The 20674-nt window shown below is 21.9% G+C and overlaps 4 protein-coding genes across 4 annotated transcripts; 2 read left to right on the top strand and 2 right to left on the bottom strand.

Annotated features, from left to right (window-relative positions):
- The first annotated feature begins 176 nt into the window (after positions 1 to 176).
- Positions 177 to 7092, top strand: LOC127289681 (putative uncharacterized protein DDB_G0282133). The gene is made up of 4 exons (XM_051317770.1): positions 177 to 737; positions 3363 to 3905; positions 4010 to 4521; positions 5688 to 7092. Exons 1-4 carry the CDS (start codon positions 312 to 314, stop codon positions 6919 to 6921), a joined length of 2715 nt encoding a protein of 904 aa, XP_051173727.1. The 5' UTR covers positions 177 to 311; the 3' UTR covers positions 6922 to 7092.
- A 169-nt stretch (positions 7093 to 7261) lies between these two features.
- Positions 7262 to 10011, bottom strand: LOC127289682 (uncharacterized). The gene is made up of 4 exons (XM_051317771.1): positions 9855 to 10011; positions 8498 to 8937; positions 7697 to 7804; positions 7262 to 7568 (listed from the first exon to the last, which is right to left on the bottom strand). Exons 2-4 carry the CDS (start codon positions 8851 to 8853, stop codon positions 7361 to 7363), a joined length of 672 nt encoding a protein of 223 aa, XP_051173728.1. The 5' UTR covers positions 8854 to 8937; positions 9855 to 10011; the 3' UTR covers positions 7262 to 7360.
- A 483-nt stretch (positions 10012 to 10494) lies between these two features.
- LOC127289740 (uncharacterized) lies at positions 10495 to 13283 on the bottom strand. The gene is made up of 3 exons (XM_051317855.1): positions 13148 to 13283; positions 11949 to 12419; positions 10495 to 10782 (listed from the first exon to the last, which is right to left on the bottom strand). Exon 2 carries the CDS (start codon positions 12397 to 12399, stop codon positions 12001 to 12003), a length of 399 nt encoding a protein of 132 aa, XP_051173812.1. The 5' UTR covers positions 12400 to 12419; positions 13148 to 13283; the 3' UTR covers positions 10495 to 10782; positions 11949 to 12000.
- Positions 13284 to 13717: 434 nt separating this feature from the next.
- Positions 13718 to 18885, top strand: LOC127289739 (ornithine aminotransferase, mitochondrial). Its single transcript, XM_051317854.1, has 4 exons — positions 13718 to 13912; positions 15080 to 15478; positions 15779 to 16109; positions 18287 to 18885. The coding sequence occupies exons 2-4, from the start codon at positions 15096 to 15098 to the stop codon at positions 18878 to 18880; spliced, it is 1308 nt and encodes a 435-aa protein (XP_051173811.1). The 5' UTR covers positions 13718 to 13912; positions 15080 to 15095; the 3' UTR covers positions 18881 to 18885.
- Positions 18886 to 20674: the final 1789 nt, after the last annotated feature.

Raw genomic sequence — 20674 nt, forward strand, 5'->3', positions numbered from 1 at the left:
ATTTTTTTTAATTTTTTTAAAAAAAGGAGAGAAATTTTTGCTTTTTCATTTTGGTAACAATGAAAGGGAGGGGGAAAAAATATTTTTTTAAATACCCTCGTTTTTCATTAAAAATTTATTCAAATAACCGGCGGGAAAATAGCTTTCTCGCACTGTGCGCATGCGCACTGTGAGACAATAAAAAAAAAAAAAAATGTCTTCCCTTCGTGAAAGTTGTCGTAGAATGTTGTTATAAAAGTTGTCGAAACAAGTGTAACAAAAACAGTAAAACAGAATAATAAAGTGAAAAAAAAAAAAAAAAAAAAAAAAATATGAATGAATCAACAGAAAATGATTGGGATTTAACAACAAATGATGATAATAATGGAAAAATTGATAATACAATAACAAAAAATTTACCAGCAAAATCAAAAGAAAAATATGAAGCTGTCTATCAACATTTTACTGCATGGCAAGCGGCAAAAAAAATTAAAAACCTCTCAGAAAATGTTGTATTATCATATTTTAATGAATTAATTGGTAAAGTTAAACCGCCAACATTATGGGCACGTTATTCAATGTTAAAAAGTACATTGAAAATAAATAATAACATTGATATACGTAGTTATACGCAATTAAATGCATTATTGAGAAAAGAATCAAAAGGTTATAAAAGTGAAAAGCCAAAAATTTTATCGAGTAAAGAAATATTGGAATTTTTAAATAATGCACCCGATCATAATTATTTGGCAACAAAGGTAAGAAGATGAAAAAAGAATGGACATTTTTTTTTTTTTTATTTTTTTACTGTAAAAATTTTTATCGAAAAAAATTTTTCTTTATAAATTTTTAGGTTATAATCGTGTTAAAACTTATTATAGAAAAAATAAAAAAAATTAACGGAATTTTATTAATTCTTTTTAAAAGTAAATTAATTAATATAAAAAATAATTATAAAATTATTATTTTTTGTGATATTAAAGATTTTATTAAAATTTTAAGTTCTCTAAAGAAAATAGATACAACTGAAAAGAACAAAGACGATTTTATGACCTGTTCATTAATTGTAAAGCTCTATCTCTTATTATAAAAAATATTTTTTGTCCCGACAAAGAAGAACTGATAACTTATAATTAAAAAAATTTTTCGTTAATTATTAACTTACAACTTTTACAATTTTTTTTTTTTAAATTAGAAAAACAAAATTTAATTTTATTGTTAATTTTTAGTTGCTTATAATTATTTAAACTTGATAAAATTTATAAATTATAAATTAAAAAAAAAATTTTAATAATTAGAGACAATTATAAATTATTCAAAATTATTAATTTATAAATTTTAACTAAAAAAAAAATAATTGTTAATTACTTTATTAATTTTTTTTTTTTAATTAAAATAACGAAATTAAAAAAATTTTATTATTTAATTAACCCATTAACGACCGCCAGGACGAAAAATTTACCTTCACTTAGCAGCTGTTATTTTATATGAAAAAATAATTAAAAAAATTCAGGATAGCCCATTTCTAACGTAAAATTTATCGCTCTTTTCGATTCTGAAGTCCAAATTTAATTATAATTAAATCCTTAATATTTATAACAATTTTATTGCAAAAAAAAAAATGATTTTCTGCAAAAAAATTTTTATTCAAAAAATATTTTTGACATGGAAAACGACAGTTAATTTGCTCCGGAACCCAAAATATCGCGTCCTCAAATACCCAGCTACAAAACTGTATAGTTGCGAATTTCAAAATTTAAGATGGCGGACGACAAAATGGCGATTTTCCACTAAAAAAGATTTAAAAAATACTATTTTGCAAAAAATAATATATTGATGAATTATTTTTATTTCTGCACCATATACTTATGTTTTTTGGGTCACTAAACACGAATACGGTATAAGTTTTCAAAAATTCAAAATGGCGGATCCAATATGGCGGACAATTTTTTCAAAAACTCAATGGATTTATCTGAAATTTGTTACTTGGGGGTTTTTGGGGTTGCCGGTTACGAATCTGAAGTTACTTTTCAATAATTCAACATGGCGGATCCGAAATAGCCTACAAATTTTAACCCTGCAGAAAATCCTTTAAAGTATACGCGTCTCTTTAGAAATTTTTATAAAAAATGTTAAACAATTTGATTATTTCAGTACTCCTTTGACGGTAGAAATGGTGAAATTTTATGGTCACACAGTAATAAAATAGTAGATCAGTAATAAAAAATGTGTTCGATTTCAATATAAAGTGAAGTAATTCGAAATCAACGACACCAAAAACTCAATAAGTATTGATTTTCAAGCAAATTCGGTGAATTTTAAAATTTGTAGGCTATTTCGGATCCGCCATGTTGAATTATTGAAAAGTAACTTCAGATTTGTAACCGGCGACCCCAAAAACCCCCGAGTAACAAATTTCAAATAAATCCATTGAGTTTTTGAAAAAATTGTCCGCCTTATTGGATCCGCCATTTTGAATTTTTGAAAACTTATACCGTATTCGTGTTTAGTGACCCAATAAACATAAGTATATGGTGCAGAAATAAAAATAATTCATCAATATATTATTTTTTGCAAAATAGTATTTTTTAAATCTTTTTTAGTGGAAAATCGCCATTTTGTCGTCCGCCATCTTAAATTTTGAAATTCGCAACTATACAGTTTTGTAGCTGAGTATTCGAGGACGCGATATTTTGGGTTCCGGAGCAAATTAACTGTCGTTTTCCATGTCAAAATATTTTTTGAATAAAAATTTTTTTTGCAGAAAATCATTTTTTTTTTGCAATAAAATTGTTATAAATATTAAGGATTTAATTATAATTAAATTTGGACTTCAGAATCGAAAAGAGCGATAAATTTTACGTTAGAAATGGGCTATCCTGAATTTTTTTAATTATTTTTTCATATAAAATAACAGCTGCTAAGTGAAGGTAAATTTTTCGTCCTGGCGGTCGTTAATGGGTTAATTTTAATTTTTTTTTTTAATTCTTTAATAGTTTAATGGTCACTACCCCCTTTTTTATAATTCTTCAGTAGCATAATGTTCAGTACCCCCCTTTTTTTAATTCTTCAGTAGTATAATGATCAGAACCCCCTTTTTCAAAAATTAATTTTACTATTTTCTAAATTGAACTTACCTAATAATTACTATGAATTACCTAAAAATTACAATAAAATTTCCAAAAATGATCTTTTCTTTATATATTTCTTTATTTTAGAGGGAAAAGAATTTTTATTTGGAACAGCGATATGTTTTTCTAGAATAGTAAAAACTTTCTCTATTTTAGTAAAATATATCCCTGTTTTAGGTAAAGATTTTTTTTTTCCATGTAATGTATAATTGTTATTACTATTTTATTGATTTTTTTTTTTTTTTTATAAAGGTGGCAATCATCTTTGCAATTTGTGGTTCATTGAAAAAAGGTGAATTATGTGAAATTCGAACATCAAATATTAAAGATTTTGGTTCACATTTAATTGTTAAAGTACAAAATGAAGAGAGAAAAAATGAACGTACATTTTTTGTACATGGTGAATTATTTTATAATTTATATAAATCATACGCTGAATTACGTCCAAAAAATATTGTGACAACACGTTTTTTTGTCAATTATAATTATGGTAAATGTACACAGCAAGTTATTGGTATTAATAAATTTGGCGCAATGCCAAAACAAGTGGCAAAATATTTGAATTTACCAAATTTTGAATGTTACACTGGTCACAGTATACGTCGTACATCGGCACAAATACTTTCTGATTTAGGTGCAATATGCAATGATAATGATAATAATGACGACAGTAATAATTATCATCGTGAAATAAGAATGAAAAATTTATTGACAACAAAAAATAATGATAATAATTCATTGGCAAAAAGAGCAAAAATTGAAAATGCCTCAACATCAAATAATGATACATCAAAGGTTTTTATATTTAATTATTAAAAAAAAAAAAAAAAATTCATACTTAATATTTAAATTAATAAAAAAATTAGTGTTTATTTTAATTTATTTCTTTTTTCAAACAGGGAAGAATAAATTTTAAAGTTAATCTAACAACAAGAGACGAAAATAAAATGGTAAATTTAGAAAGTAAAAAAACAACAACAAAAGTACGTGTACAATATGAAAATTTATCATTGGATAATTTATATAATGCCGATGAATCAAGAATTAATTGGCGACCGTTAAATAATAATAAAAATAATAATAATAATTCCACTGAAAATAATGATAGCGATGATGACATAGAAAACCACGATGATGACGACGAAGACGACAACGATGATGATGATGATGATGATGATGAGGAAAAAAGTAAAAAAATTTCTGATAATATTACAACATTATTTTGCGGTAATGCAACAGGAAGTCATCGTATTCCATTATTAACAATTGGCGATAATGAAAATCCCGAATGTCTTGAACAATTTATGAATTCTGAATTACGAGAAAAACGTTTAAAATTTTTTCAAAAATTCAATGTTGTCTATACACATGGGAAAAAATCAAAAATGGATAAAGAAATTTTTCTCCTATGGTAATGTTATTTATTTTTATGGAAAAGAAACAAAAAATTTTTTTTAACTTTATATTTTTTTTTGAAAATGTAGAGAAAAATCGATATATCTAAGTATAAATCGATATATCGAAGTATGAATCGATATATCGACCTATTAATCGATATACTAATCGATATATCAAAGTATAAATCGATATATCGAAATATTAATCGATATATCGAAATATTAATCGATTTATCGACATATTAATCGATATATCGAAGTATAAATCGATATATCGACATATTAATCGATATATCGAAGTATAAATCGATATATCGAAGTATGAATCGATATATCGACCTATTAATCGATATATCAAAGTATAAATCCATATATCGAAGTATAAATCGATATATCGAAGTATAAATCGATATATCGACATACTAATCGATATATCGAAGTATAAATCGATATATCGAAGTATAAATCGATATATCGACATATTAATCGATATATCGAAGTATAAATCGATATACTACTTGATATATCAAAGTATAAATCGATACATAAATCGATATATCGACATATTAATCGATTTATCGACATATTAATCGATATATCGAAGTATGAATCGATATATCGACCTACTAATCGATATATCAATGTATAAATCGATATATCGATACATAAATCCATATATCGACATATTAATCGATACATCGACATATTAATCGATATATCGACCTATTAATCGATATATCGAAGTATAAATCGAAATATCGACCTATTAATCGATATACTAATCGATATATCAAAGTATAAATCGATACATAAATCGATATATCGACATATTAATCGATTTATCGACATATTAATCGATATATCGAAGTATAAATCGATATATCGAAGTATGAATCGATATATCGACCTATTAATCGATTTACTAATCGATATATCAAAGTATAAATCGATATATCGATACATAAATCCATATATCGACATATTAATCGATATATCAAAGTATAAATCAATATATCGACATACTAATCGATATATCGAAGTATAAATCGATATATCGATAGATAAATCGATATATCAACATATTAATCGATGTATCAATGTATAAATCGATATATCGATGATAAAATGAGAAAAAATTAATTTATTTTTGAATTAATTTTTGACTTTTCTTTTTTCTTAGGTACAAATTTATATTCATTCCCAGTGTAATTGAACATCAAAAAAAATCAGGCATCACTGGCAAAGTAATTCTAATTATTGACAATGATCAATGTCATCCACCGCTCAATGAATTGAATGCGATAAATAAAAATTTTCAAATACTACCACTACCAAGTAATATGACATTTGAAAATCAACCAATGAATCAAGGTTTAGTTTCATTAACAAAAAAACATTATAAAAATAATTTATTAAAACAAGCGCTACTTAGTCGTCATGGTACTGAGAATTATATAAAAAAATTTAATCTTCACGATTGTCTACAATTAATTGGTGAAGCATGGGATAATATTAATTCGGCGACATTGAAAAAAGTTTGGAAAACATTTTTATCTGATTCACAAGCAATTAATAATAATAGTAAAAATAATAATAACAGTAGCAGTAATAATAATAATAATAATAATAATTTATCACATGATCCATTATTAACAATGGCAACAAAAAATAATTTCAATGAATCATCATTAATTGTTGAGGAATCAAAAAGTTTTTTACAAAATAAAGGCGATCAATTATCACAACTTTTGAGTGAATCAAATTGGTCAACTAATGAGAATAAGGAAAAATTTCTTGAATGGTTTAATGATGAGGTGAAAACAAAAAAAATTGAAAATAAAAATATTTCAAATGACAAAAATTGTCAATTATCGTCAGCGTCATTAACAGTTATAGATGATGATAAAAATGAAATGCAACGTAATTATATGGAAATGAAACAAGATTTTTCTGAATTAAGAAATGAATTTGCCGAATTACGTAATAAATTTATGGAAATAAAAAATGAATTAAATTTTGAAAAACGAAAACGTAAATTACCAAATACAACAAATGATGAAACAACAAGAACAACAACAACAACAACAACTGCAACATCATTATTTGAAGATTCAATGAATTTTGAAGATTGTATGGAAAATGAATTTTTACCAATAATAAAAGATGAAATTGATAATGACGATGAGGATAATGATGATGATAATGATAATGATGATGAGGATGTGGAAAATATTGAAATTGAAGAAAGTAAAAGTTTTCTTGATGATAATGAAATGGAAAAAAATTCAACACTACAAAAGGCATTTATTCATTTTAATGAATTTAAAACATGGATGAAATTATCAAATAAATTCACAACAAAACATTATAATTATATTGAAGAAATTGAAAATATAATGAAACAAGAGATGTGATCATTTTTCATATATTTATGTGTGTGTGTGTATGAAAAATTTTGTAAATTGAGAACAAATTATTTTTTAGTTCCCTTTTTTTGGGGTTTTTGTATTATTATAAATTATTAGTTTTTTTTTTGAACATATAAAAGTTATGTATTTCAATAAATAAAAATTAATTTTCATAGAAATTTGTATTTTTTTACGAATTTTTCAAAATTTCTTTATTTTCAAATTATTTAATTTATCCAAATTTTTAGAAAGTTGAAAATTTAATGAGTTTCAAAAATTTTATAAAATTCTTTTTTGTAATTAAAAATTCTGTTTGGTGAAATGAAATTTTTTTTCAAAAAAAAAATAAAATTTTCCTTTTATTTGTTTGTAATTCTATATTTAAAAAAAAAAGAAGAAAAAAACTTACTTGAAAAATACATTTTCTTTCTTTCTTACAAATTAACTATTCATCATCATTGGAATCAATTTTAATTTCACTTGAATTATCCAATTTTTGTAACATTGTTTTTAATTTTTTTTTCAATGATTTCGATCTTTTTTTATAGGGAAATATTTTCACTGTATTACCATTAATTGTTGGCGCTGGATTTTCATTATTTAAATAGGCGGTGGCAAATTTTATATTTGACATTTTAATAATTGCCGATTTGCTGGAAAAAAAAGAAGAAAACGAGAAAATTAAAATAGAATTTTTTATTTTAATCCTAAAATAAAAAGTTATTTAATATTTTTTAGGAGAATTTTTGATTTAAAAAAAAAAAAAAAATGAATTTCTTACCTATTTTTTCCATCGCGGGCATTTAATAAAGCAAGAGTTGTGCATTCAGGAAAAGCATCCTTCACTTCCTGTGCTTTTGTTTCTTTTGGAATATCCGTTACGAATAAACTGAAAAAAGAGAAAAATTAATAATTAAAATTCACTAATTTTTAATAGAAAAATTTTTTTTTTTACTGGTAAATATTGAATTAATTTCGTTTACAATAATTAATTAAAATTTAAATAAAACTAAATTTAAATCCAAAAAAATGTAAATTTTATTAATTTAAATAAAAATGTAAATGTAAATTTTCATTAATTTAATTCAGAATAAATGTAAATTTTCAATAATTTAAAATCAAATGAATTTAAATTTTATTAATTTAATTCCAAATTTAAAAAAAAAAAATTTTAATTTATATAAATTAATTAATTTAAAACCAAATGAATTTAAATTTTATTAATCAATTTAAAGACAAATATTAATTTACAAAAATTAATTTAAATCTGAATTTGAATTTTAATTTACAAAAATTAATTTAATTTCGAATTTTAATTTACAAAAATTAATTTAATTTCGAATTTTAATTTACAAAAATTAATTTAATTTCGAATTTCAATTTACAAAAATTAATTTAAATCCAAATTAATTGAATTTATATATTATTTAAATAATTCAATAATTTAATATTTAATTACAAAAAGAAAAGAAAAAATTTAATTTAATTAAAAAAAAAATTTTAATTTAATTTAGAAAAAAAAAATTATAATTTAATTTAAAAAAAAAATAAATATATATATATAGATATTTGAATTTCCTACGATTGAACTGATGATTGTTGTGGACGTGGAACAACAACTTTTTTTAATGTTTCAACTTGTCGTGTAATTTTATTTTTTCGTCTATCCAAATTTTTCTCCTTTAATGGCATTATAATAATACGTTTACCATTAATATTTAATTTGTCCTTCATTGTTTTTAAATATTTTTCACGTTTTTTTATTGTTGAAAATATAATATGACAACATCTTGATTTTTGCCTTGGTAATTTAATTTTAACATCATTTGAAAATAAATTTGTCACTTCTTTATCGTCATTAATTGTTTTTGGCCAACGTACATATAATGTTCTTAATTTTTCATCGTCCAATTGATTATTCTTTGCATTCTCTTCCATTATTATAATTTTTTGGTTTTTTTTTTTTTCTTTTTTTTGTAGCGTCAACAAAAAAAAACAGCAAAAATTATATTATATTTAATTCTGAAAAAGAAATTATTTTTCTATTATTTTCTAACACAAAATTTTGATATAAAAAAATTTTTAAACAAATTTTCATATTTTAATTAAAAAATAATATAGTAATTATTAATTATTATTTAAAAAAAAAACTTATTTAATTATTTAATAATTTATTATTAATTAATAATTAATGATTTTTTATTTAATTACTTTTACTTTCTTTACTTTTTTTATTAATAATTAATAATAATAATAATAATTATTATTATTATTATTATTATTATTATTAATAAAATTTTATTTTTATAATTAATTTATATTTATTTTTCTCTTATTTTCATTTAGAAACAAAAATATAATAATTCTAATTATTTACTAATTAATAATAATAATTATTATAAATAATTTTAAAAAAATTTTTTTTAATTATAAATAATAATAATAACAAAAATAATAACAATAATAATAATAAGAATAAATAATAAAACCTCTAATTTATACTTCGCATTAAAATTATATATTTTTTTTAAATATAATTTTAAAATTTATTTTTTTTTTTAAGTTATAAATTTATAAATTAATTAAAAATTAAATATTTATTAAAAAGAAATTTTAAGTTTTAATTTACAAAAGTTTTATAAATATTTGTCTTTACGATCTTTAATAGAAAAGCACCCAAAAAAAAAACACGTGCGATTTAGGAACATAACCTCAAAATTTTTTTCGCCCCCCGAAAAAAAAACGCGCACTTTTTTCTATATGTATAATTAATTAACTGCAATTAATTTTCTATTCCTTATTTGCATTTTTAAAATTTAACTATATAACAATATTAAAAGTAGAATAAATTATTTTAATGAAAAGCCAAAAAGAAAATTTAAGAAAATATTGTATATGACATATATAGATATATACGCATATGGGCGAATAAAACTTACCTTATATATTTTTGTTTTACACAATAAATCTTAAAACGAATATTTTTTCGATGGTAGAATTAAAAATCGAGTATTTTGTTCTTTAAATGTTCTTTAAAAATATATAATAGCAGAAAAAAAAATAATTATAATTAGTAGTGTGAAGTTGGCGCATCAAAGTAAGATAGGTTAGGAGTGGGAATCAAAATGATTTTAAACTACCGAGCCCTGCTATTATTTTTTATATTTATAGGTTTGGCAACGCTGAAATTATTGTTCTAGAGATACTTTCACAGTATTTGACAAAATAGTAGTAAAATACACACGTATTTAGCTTTTTTTCTGATAAATAAAATAAATAAAATAAATAAAATAAATAAAATAAATAAAATAAATAAAATAAATAAAATAAATAAAATAAATAAAATAAATAAAATAAATAAAATAAATAAAATAAATAAAATAAATAAAATAAATAAAATAAATAAAATAAATAAAATAAATAAAATAAATAAAATAAATAAAATAAATAAAATAAAATAAAAAGTTCAATAAATTAATTATAATATAATTAATTATAAAAGTATATCATTTTTGCGTTTTTATTAATTCAAAAAAAAAATATATATATATATAACCTATTTTGTATATTAAAACACAATTTTTTTCACATCGTATTTTTTATTTTCAAATTTTCTCTTTTAAAATTGTTTACAGACATTGTATTAAAAAAACAAATTTCACTGATATAATTGTTTTTTTTTTGACATTCAAATTTTCTGATATTGTTTAAAAAATAACGTCAATTTTAATATTAAAAGTCTTGTCGTTTTCCAATATTTGTTTTAAAATTATCAAATCACTTGTAAAAAAAAAATCATTAAAATTATTATACATCCTTTTGGTTATCGATTATTCTATATACAATGAATAAATGTTTTTTCTTTGCCTGGAAATAAAAAAAAAAAAAGTATAGAAATAATTTTTTAAAAAATCAATTAACATTAATCAAGAATTAAAAGCTAAAAAATTTTTTTTTTATTGACATTATTAATTTTATAAAAATATTAAATTATTTTAAAATAAATAAATAATAATTAAAATAAAAAAATAGTATTTTTACTAATCAGAAAAAATTTAATTTGTAAATAAATAATTTTAAAAAAAGAAATTTTCATTAAATAAAGTAGCTATATAAAAATATTTTTTAATTAAAACAAATTTAATTTTTACAAATGGTTTTCCATTAAACAAAGGAGCTATTAAAATATTTTTAATTTATATCAAAAATTATTTTAAAAAAAAATGGTTTTTCATTGAACAAAGGAGCTATATAAATATTATTAAATTAACAAAATTTAATTTTTATAAATGGTTTTTCATTGAACGAAGGAGTTATAAAAAGGTTTTTACATCCAGCAAAATTAAATTTTTACAAAGGGTTTTCCATTAAACAAAAAAATTAAAATATTAAAAATATTTTCAAATCAGTAAAATTAAATTTCAAATTTTTTTTTTAAATTAAAGTTAAGGAATCTATAAATAAATTAGATATTAAAAAATGGGTTTTCATTGAATAAAGGAGCTATCAAAATATTTTTAAATTTTAACCAAAAGTTTTTTTTTTTTAAAAATGGTTTTTCATTGAACAAAGGAGCTATAAAAGTATTTTTAAATCTGTAAAATTTAATTTTTATTTTTTAATTAAAACAAATTTAATTTTTACAAAAAATGGTTTTCCATTGAACAAAGGAGCTATTAAAATATTTTTAATTTATATCAAAAATTATTTAAAAATAAAAAATGGTTTTTCATTGAACAAAGGAGCTATATAAATATTATTAAATTAACAAAATTTAATTTTTGTAAATGGTTTTCCATTGAACATAGGAGCTATCAAAATATTTTTAAATTTTAACTAAAAGTTATTTTTTTGTTTTAAATGGTTTTTCATTGAACAAAGGAGCTATAAAAATATTTTTAAATCTGTAAAATTTAATTTTTAGGGTTTTAAACAATGGTTTTTCATTGAACAAAGAAGCTATATAATATTATTTCTACCCTATAATTTTTTTTAAAAAGAAAATCCAATTAATAAAAAATATATTTCATTACCTAAGTAGTAGAGAAAAATGTTGCATCATTTCTTTAATTTAAGCCTCATTAATTATTTTTTCCAATAATTATATTCATAGTCATCGGACTCTTTAGTTGTTTTTTCAGCGACAATTTCATTTGATTCAGTTGAATTTTCCATCTCAGGTGAAATTGTCGTATTATCATCAATATTGAAAACCATAATAATAACTGAACGTTTCTCAATTTCTTTATTAACAATTTCAGTTGAATTATTCAACTCGGTGGTAATTTCAGTTGTAGTTTCCATTTCTGGATATTCAGTGGTTATTGTTGTTGTTTCAAAAATTGATGTTTCTGTCGTGGTTAAATTTTCTTCAACAACAGATTTATTAATATTTTCCAATATTTCTTCAGTCATTGGCATTGTTGATCCATTTTTTACAGCCAATAGGCAAATAGTTATTGTTAATAAAATTTGTTTGTACATTTTTGTTTTTTGTACAAAATCTGAAATTAGAATTTTTTTTTTATTTTTACTTGAAAAAATGTGTTACTAAAAATTAAATAAAAAAATGTCTAACGTAAAATTGAAATAATAAATAATTGAAAAATTTTTAGATTTCTTTTTTAAATTATAATTTTAATTAAATTAAGAACTATAATTATATCAAAAACGCAAATTTTCGTAATTAGAAAACAAATTCTTTTGAATATTACTTATCAACTATATATATTTACATTTTTGTTTAATTTACATATTGTGAAAGTCGTTAATGCCCTTGGAACCATGTTAAGTGTTTATAAAATTTATATAATTTGCAAAATAGTCCATTATAAAATTACAAAAATTATTATTATTTTATATAAATATGAAAATAATTTTTTTTTACTAAATTAATTAAACAATAATAATTATTATTTTAAAAATAAATAAAATGTTTAGAAAATATAATAATTATTATTAATAATTATAGAGATAAAAAATTTATCAGTCAGTAAAATAATAAATATTCAATCAAAATTATTATTAATTATAAATAATTGATTATGGAAATAAAAAAAGAAATATTTATATAATAAATGAAATTTTTATTTTTTATTTAAATATTAAATACAATATAGTTTTTCCATAAATAATAAAATTATATAAAAAGTTTTATTTATTTTTTAATTGGAAAAAATAGAGAGAAAAAAAATTTTATTTTCAAAATCTAAAAATTAAAATATTCATTTACCTTTTGTAATTTAAATGCACGTTTGTTTTTTTTTGGAAAACTATAGACGAAACGATTATACACCGACTAAGGCTGATGACTCAATAAATTTTTGATATCAAATTTAAAGAAAAACGATTTAAAATATTTTTCCAATCCCCCCCCCTCCCCACCATTAAGAAAGGGAGAAGAACTATTTTTGGGACATTTTCTATTATTATTATTGACAAAATTTGAATCCAAATAAATATTTAAGTATACAAAAATAGAAGAAAAAAAAAAAAAATTTTTTTCCCATAAAATTTGTATAGGAAAAAATTTTTTATTTTCAATTTAAAAAATTTTTTAAATAAATTATAAATAAATATATGGAAATAATTTTAAAAGAAAATTATTTTAGAACTTTTTTTTTTTAGTTAAGAAAAACTTTTTTTGATAAAAAATTTTTTTCAAAAATTATAATTATTATTTAGGGAGGAATTTTATTTTTTTTTTTTTATCCCACCTATTTGATTTCAACTTATATATGTTCTTATCAAATATCATTCACAAGAACTTTCATATATATATATATACAAAAGTAAATAATCTTTCGACAGTATTCAGCATTGAGACATGATAAAAGGAGTGTTTTAGTAATAAAATTCATCACTTTTTCTCTGTTTGAAACGAATAGAAGATAATAATAATAATAATTAACTACAAAATAACGATCTTTTATTACAATATTTATAAATTATCTAAAGAATTTTTGTTAATTTAAAATTTTTTTAAAAGGATTTTAATGTAAGTAATTTTTTTTTTATTTACAATTATATATTTATTATTACATTTATATTTTATTATTCTATAATTTACAAATTTATTTATTATATTTATTTATTAAATTATTATTTATTTTTTTTTTTTTTATTTATTTGCATATATATATTAATTTTATTTATTATTATTATTATTATTATTATTATTATTATAATTATTTATTATTATTATTACTATTTTTATTATATTTTTTATTTTTATTATTCATATTATTATTATAATTCTATAAATTATTTATTTTTCCATATATAATTTTTCGTTTATTTATTTTATTTACATGTAAATTGTCATAAAAAAAAAATGCCATTTCTTTAAAAGCAATTTTTTTTTAATTATTTAAGAATTAAAAATTAATTAATATCTATAATTATTAATAATATGAATATAATTTAATTAAAATAATTATTTAATTAATTTATATAAAAATTGCTTTAATTGAAGCAAATTATTAAATTTTTATTTTTAAAATTTAAATAATTAATTGTTATGGCAATGGTAATATTCCTACAGTTTATTATTCAGTTGTTTCTGTGAATTTTTCATTAAGTGTATCATGAGAATATGTGATAAGATGTTTAAACAATAATAACACATTACATTCATATTTTCATTTTTCATTCAACGAATATGTATGCAAAATTTTCATTGTTTAGTTTTTGTTCATTTAATTATTATTATTATTATTTTATTTTTTTTATTATTATTTTTTTATTATTTATTTATTTATTATTTTTTTATTTCATTTTATTAGTTTCTTTAATTTCTAGAAAAAAAATTTGTTTTAATTTATTTTAAATTATTCGTAAAGTGTTAACGACACAATAATCAGATAAAAAAAAAATAATCTTTATAGTAAAACTTGGTGTACAAAAGATATAATCAAAAATAAATTATCAGAATCATTTTGCTATCGACAATTTTTATATAAATATATATATATATTTCTCAACAGTAAAAGTTTTTATTAATATTTATTGATATATGGAGAAAAAAAAATTTACTTTTAAATTAAAATAGTTCGATTTTAAATTAATAATAATTAAAAAAAAAATTTTTTTTCAATTATAAATTCTTTAAATATTTTTTTTTTTTTGTAAAATTTTAACAAAAAATTTTTTTTTCTTTTTTTAGCTTTGAAAAAAAAAACATGGAGAACATTCTTCGTTTTGCCGTTAAATCATCGACACGTATGATTTGTTCAACAAAACAAAAATTACAACAACAGCAACAAAATTTTATTCGTCAATTCACGTCACAAGAAATTTTTCAACGTGAAGATAAATATGGTGCACATAATTATCATCCATTACCTGTTGCATTATGTCGTGCTGAAGGTGTATTTATGTGGGATATGGAGGGTAAAAGATATTTTGATTTTCTCAGTGCATATTCAGCTGTAAATCAAGGTCATTGTCATCCAAGAATTTATAAAGTCCTCGTTGAACAGGCAAAAATATTGACATTAACATCGCGAGCATTTTATTCCGATGTTCTTGGTGAATTTGAAGAATTTGTCACCAAACTCTTTGGGTTAGTAAAAACCAAAAAAAAAAAAAAAAAAAAAAAAAGTAATTTTTTTTTTTTGATCAACCATCTAAATTACTAAACGTGTCACATGTTGCTTAACCTCAACGATTTTTAGCTCATATTTTCTCAATGAGAGAGAAAGAGAGAAAAAAATTTCTGGTTCACCATCAAAATTATTAGTGTCGCATGTTGCTTAACCTGAACGATTATTAGTTTAGGAACATTTGCCATGTGACTAAATTAAAATTACTGTCTTATTTTTTTTCTACTAATTTTAATTTTTTTTTCCTTTTTTTAAATCAGATACGACAAATGGCTACCAATGAATACTGGTGTCGAGGGTGGTGAGACTGCTTGTAAATTATCACGTAAATGGGGCTACACAAAAAAAGGGATACCTGAAAATCAGGCAAAAATTATTTTTGCCGAAGGTAATTTTTGGGGTAGAACATTGAGTGCTGTATCATCGAGTACAGATCCATCGAGTTACAGTGGATTTGGTCCATTTATGCCTGGATTCGAAATAATTCCATATGACGATTTAGTGGCATTGGAAAAAGTATTACAGGATCCAAAAGTTTGTGCCTTTATGGTTGAGCCAATTCAAGGTGAAGCTGGAGTTGTTGTTCCAAAAGTGAGTTTCCAAAAAAAAAAAACAAAAAAAAACATTCGGCTAATTTCACGTCTTTTCACGGCGTGAAAATAGATATTTGACTAAATTCACGTCTTTTCACGGCGTGAAAATAGATATCTGGCTAAATTCACGTCTTTTTTATGGCGTGAAAATAGATATTTGGCTAAAATCACGTCTTTTTTATGGCGTTAAAATAGTCAATTGACTAAAATCACGTCTTCTCACGACGTGAAAATAGACAATCGGCTAAAGACACGGAATTTACGGCGTGAGAATAGATATTTGGCTAAAGTCACGTCTTTTTTAAGGCATTAAAATAGACAATCGGCTAAAATCACGTCTTCTCACGACGTGATTATAGACAATCGGCTAAAGACACGGCATTTACGGCGTGAAAATAAATATTTGGCTAAAGTCACGGCGTGAAAAAAAATAAATGGCTATTGTCCCGTTCTCACACGACGTGAAAATAAACAATTGAATTGAGTCACGTCATCTTAGGGCTTGAAAATAAACAAAATTGACTAAAGTCACGTCGTCTTGTAGGTTGAAAATAAAAATTTGGGTAAAAACACTCTCTTTAATGACGTAAAAATAGACAATTGGCTAAAATTACGACGTGAAACAAGACAATTAGTTAAAATCCCGGCATATACATAGACAATCGACTAAATTTACGGCGTAAAAATAGAGAATCGGCTAAATTCACGCCATTTAACAGAGGGAAACTTGACAATCGGCTAAATTTACACAAATTTACGGCATGAAAATCGATAATCGACTGCAGTTACGGCCTGAAAATAGACAATTGGCTATGTTCACATCCTTTTTCGACGTGAAAATAGACATTTGGATAAAATCACGTTATTTCACGGCGTGAAAATTGGCAACCGACTAAAGTCACGTCATTTTACGGCTTGAAAATAGATAATTGGCTAAAGTCACGTCGCCTTATCGTTTTGTTTCGACGTGAAAATAGATATTTGGCTAAAGTCACGTCTTTTTATGGCGTTGAAATAAACAATTGGCTTAAATAACGTCTTCTTACGACGTGAAAATAGACAATTGGCCAAAGACACGGCATTTTAGGACGTGAAAATAGATATTTGGCTAAAGACATGGCATTTTACGACGTGAAAATAGATATTTGGCTAAAGTCACGGCATATAAATAGACAATCGACTAAATTCACTGCGTCAAAATAGACAATTAACTGAAGTCACGCCCTTTAACGGAGCGCCGCGGCGTAAAACTTGACAATTAGCAAAAGTAAGGTCGTTTTGTGGCGTAAAAATAGTCATTTGGATAAAATCACGTAATTTCACGGCGTGAAAATAAATAATTGGCTAAAATCACGTTGTCTTACAAATTAAAAATATAAATTTCAATCAAGTCACGTTCTATTTCGACGTGAAAATAGACATTTGAATAAAATCACGTCATTTCACGGCGTCAAAATAGACAATTGGCTAAAATCACGTCATTTTATAAATTGAAAATATAAATTTGACTAAAGTCACGTCCTTAAACGGCGTGAAAATAGACAATTGGCTAAAGTCACGTCATTTCACGGCGTGAAAATAGACAATCGACTAAATTCACTGCGTCAAAATAGACAATTGACTGAAGTCACGCCCTTTAACGGCGCACCGCGGCGTAAAACTTGACAATTAGCAAAAGTAAGGTCGTTTTGTAGCGTAAAAATAGTCATTTGGATAAAATCACGTAATTTCACGGCGTGAAAATAAATAATTGGCTAAAATCACGTTGTCTTACAAATTAAAAATATAAATTTCAATCAAGTCACGTTCTATTTCGACGTGAAAATAGACATTTGAATAAAATCACGTCATTTCACGGCGTCAAAATAGACAATTGGCTAAAATCACGTCATTTTATAAATTGAAAATATAAATTTGACTAAAGTCACGTCCTTAAACGGCGTGAAAATAGACAATTGGCTAAAGTCACGTCATTTCACGGCGTGAAAATAGACAATCAACTAAATTCACGTCATTTCACGGCGTGAAAATAGACAATCAACTAAATTCACACCTTTTCCCAGCGTAAAAATAGAAAATCGGCTAAATTCACAGCAAAAAAAAAAATTTTTTCACAAAATTTTAACAAAAAAAATTTTGTTTTCTACAGAAAAAAAATTTTATTTTTGTTTTCAGGACGGTTATTTGAAAAAAGTACGTGAACTCTGTACAAAATACAATGTTTTATGGATTGCCGACGAAGTACAAACGGGATTATGTCGTACTGGTAAACGTTTAGCAGTCGATCATGAATCAGTGAAACCAGATATTTTAATATTAGGTAAAGCACTGTCAGGTGGTTTTTATCCAGTTTCTGGTGTATTGGCTGATGATTCAGTGATGTTGTCGATACGTCCTGGTGAACATGGTTCAACATATGGTGGTAATCCATTGGGTTGTAAAATTGCCCTTGAAGCGTTAAAAGTACTTGAAGAGGAGCATCTTGCTGAGAATGCTGAAAAATGTGGTAAATTATTGCGTAATGAATTGGAAAAATTACCAAACAATATTGTTGAAATTGTACGCGGTAAGGGTTTACTTAATGCAATTGTTATTAATGAAAAATATGATGCATGGAAAATTTGTCTTCAATTAAAGGAAAATGGTTTATTGGCAAAACCAACGCACAATCATATTATTAGATTGGCACCGCCATTAGTTATTAATGAGAAACAAATTTATGAATGTACAAATATTATTAAGAATGTTGTATTAAATTATGCAAAGTAAAATAATTTTTGTTTTTGTTTTTGTTTTTGTTTTTGTTTTTGTTTTTGTTTTTGTTTTTGTTTTTGTTTTTGTTTTTGTTTTTGTTTTTGTTTTTGTTTTTGTTTTTGTTTTTGTTTTTGTTTTTGTTTTTGTTTTTGTTTTTGTTTTTGTTTTTGTTTTTGTTTTTGTTTTTGTTTTTGTTTTTGTTTTTGTTTTTGTTTTTGTTTTTGTTTTTGTTTTTGTTTTTGTTTTTGTTTTTGTTTTTGTTTTTGTTTTTGTTTTTGTTTTTGTTTTTGTTTTTGTTTTTGTTTTTGTTTTTGTTTTTGTTTTTGTTTTTGTTTTTGTTTTTGTTTTTGTTTTTGTTTTTGTTTTTGTTTTTGTTTTGAAAACTTTAAAATTTTCTAAATTTTATTTTCAAATTTCATAAATTTGTTATTTTTAAGATTTAATTGTTTATTAAAATTTTGTTTTATAGTAATTTTACTGTAAGACCTTTTTTGTAATTTTATTAGATAATAATAATAATAACAATAATAATAATAATAATAATAATAATAATAATAATAATTTTAATAATTAAGAAATTATTAATTTGTTTAAAATCATTTTATTTTACTGATGTACAATAATAAAATAATATTAATAATAATGATAATAATAGTAATGATGATGATAATAATAATAATAATAAAAATAATAACAAATAAGTAATGTCTTAAAAATAATCTTATTTCTGATTGTTCATTGGTCAGTATAGAAAAAATTTCAGTAAAAAAAGACATTCATTGATAATTTAGAAATTTGGAAAAAAAAATTTTTTTTTGGAATATAATAAAAATAAAATATGGAAAAAAATTTAATAATATTAATATAATATTATTATTTTAATAATTGAATAATATTATTTTCAATGTAAGATCTTTTTAAACCGTGAACTGGGGTGTAAAACCGACATTTTAAAAAAAAAACAAATTATTTTTCTTCTATCAAAATTGTTTTTTATAACAATAATTATTTTTTATTGAAATATTTATACAATTTTTATTTTGTTTTTTTTTTCTAAAAAATCGACGAGAAAACAATTTTTTTGTATTTAAAGAAAAAAAAATTGTTATTTAAACAATTTTTGAATAAATAATTTGCGACCTATTTTTTTTTTTTTTTTTTTTTTTTTTTGTTAATTAGCACAGATCTATATAAAAATGAGTAAATTATAATATATTATTAGTGTTTTATTAATTAAAATAAATATTAATAAGTAACGTTGAGAAAACAATAGTCTGTACAAAAAAAAAAAAAATTCTTGAACGGTTTTTTCCCCTTTTTTTTCTCTTTTTTATTTCAGTGTGTGTACCAGCACACAAAATATATAATATTTATATGAAAAAAATCCACTTAGTGGATTTTTTTATTCTTAATCTAAGAGGACAAGACACTACAATAAAAAAAAAAAAAAAAAAAAGATTAATCGAAGAATTTTTCAACAGCAGTTTTCACGAAACTTTGTCTATTTTGAAATTTAATTTTTTAAAATAGATTTTTTTTTTAATTTTAATTGTTTAAAAAACCTTTTTTTAATTTATTTTTTAAACAAAAAATATTTTTTATTTGTTTATAAACAAAAATTTTTTTTTTGTTGATTATTATATTAAAAAAATATTTTTTCAAAAATAATTTTAAAAATAAAAAACTAAAAAAAGAAACATGGAAAAAAAATTGAACAACGAAACGTTTTGCTATAGTAGCAAAAGTTTTACTTGTTTCAATTAAATCTTTCGCTATTTTAGCGAAATTTTTTTTTCCGTGAAGAATAAA

Source organism: Leptopilina boulardi, unplaced genomic scaffold (assembly GCF_019393585.1).
Source record: "Leptopilina boulardi isolate dan_hultmark-lab unplaced genomic scaffold, ZJU_Lbou_2.1 LbouV2_5, whole genome shotgun sequence".
In the NCBI taxonomy this organism is placed as follows: domain Eukaryota; kingdom Metazoa; phylum Arthropoda; class Insecta; order Hymenoptera; family Figitidae; genus Leptopilina; species Leptopilina boulardi.

Coding starts and splice junctions, on each gene's coding strand:
- LOC127289682 (XM_051317771.1), bottom strand. CDS start 8,853: ATGGAAGAGAATGCAAAGAATAATCAATTGGACGATGAAAAATTAAGA. Junction 7,805..8,497: donor CAACAATCATCAGTTCAATC/GTAGGAAATTCA, acceptor CTCTTTTTTCAG/TTTATTCGTAACGGATATTC. Junction 7,569..7,696: donor GCCCGCGATGGAAAAAATAG/GTAAGAAATTCA, acceptor TTTTTTTTCCAG/CAAATCGGCAATTATTAAAA.
- LOC127289739 (XM_051317854.1), top strand. CDS start 15,096: ATGGAGAACATTCTTCGTTTTGCCGTTAAATCATCGACACGTATGATT. Junction 15,479..15,778: donor TTTGTCACCAAACTCTTTGG/GTTAGTAAAAAC, acceptor TTTTTAAATCAG/ATACGACAAATGGCTACCAA. Junction 16,110..18,286: donor CTGGAGTTGTTGTTCCAAAA/GTGAGTTTCCAA, acceptor TTTTGTTTTCAG/GACGGTTATTTGAAAAAAGT.
- LOC127289740 (XM_051317855.1), bottom strand. CDS start 12,399: ATGTACAAACAAATTTTATTAACAATAACTATTTGCCTATTGGCTGTA.
- LOC127289681 (XM_051317770.1), top strand. CDS start 312: ATGAATGAATCAACAGAAAATGATTGGGATTTAACAACAAATGATGAT. Junction 738..3,362: donor ATAATTATTTGGCAACAAAG/GTAAGAAGATGA, acceptor TTTTTTATAAAG/GTGGCAATCATCTTTGCAAT. Junction 3,906..4,009: donor CAAATAATGATACATCAAAG/GTTTTTATATTT, acceptor TTTTTCAAACAG/GGAAGAATAAATTTTAAAGT.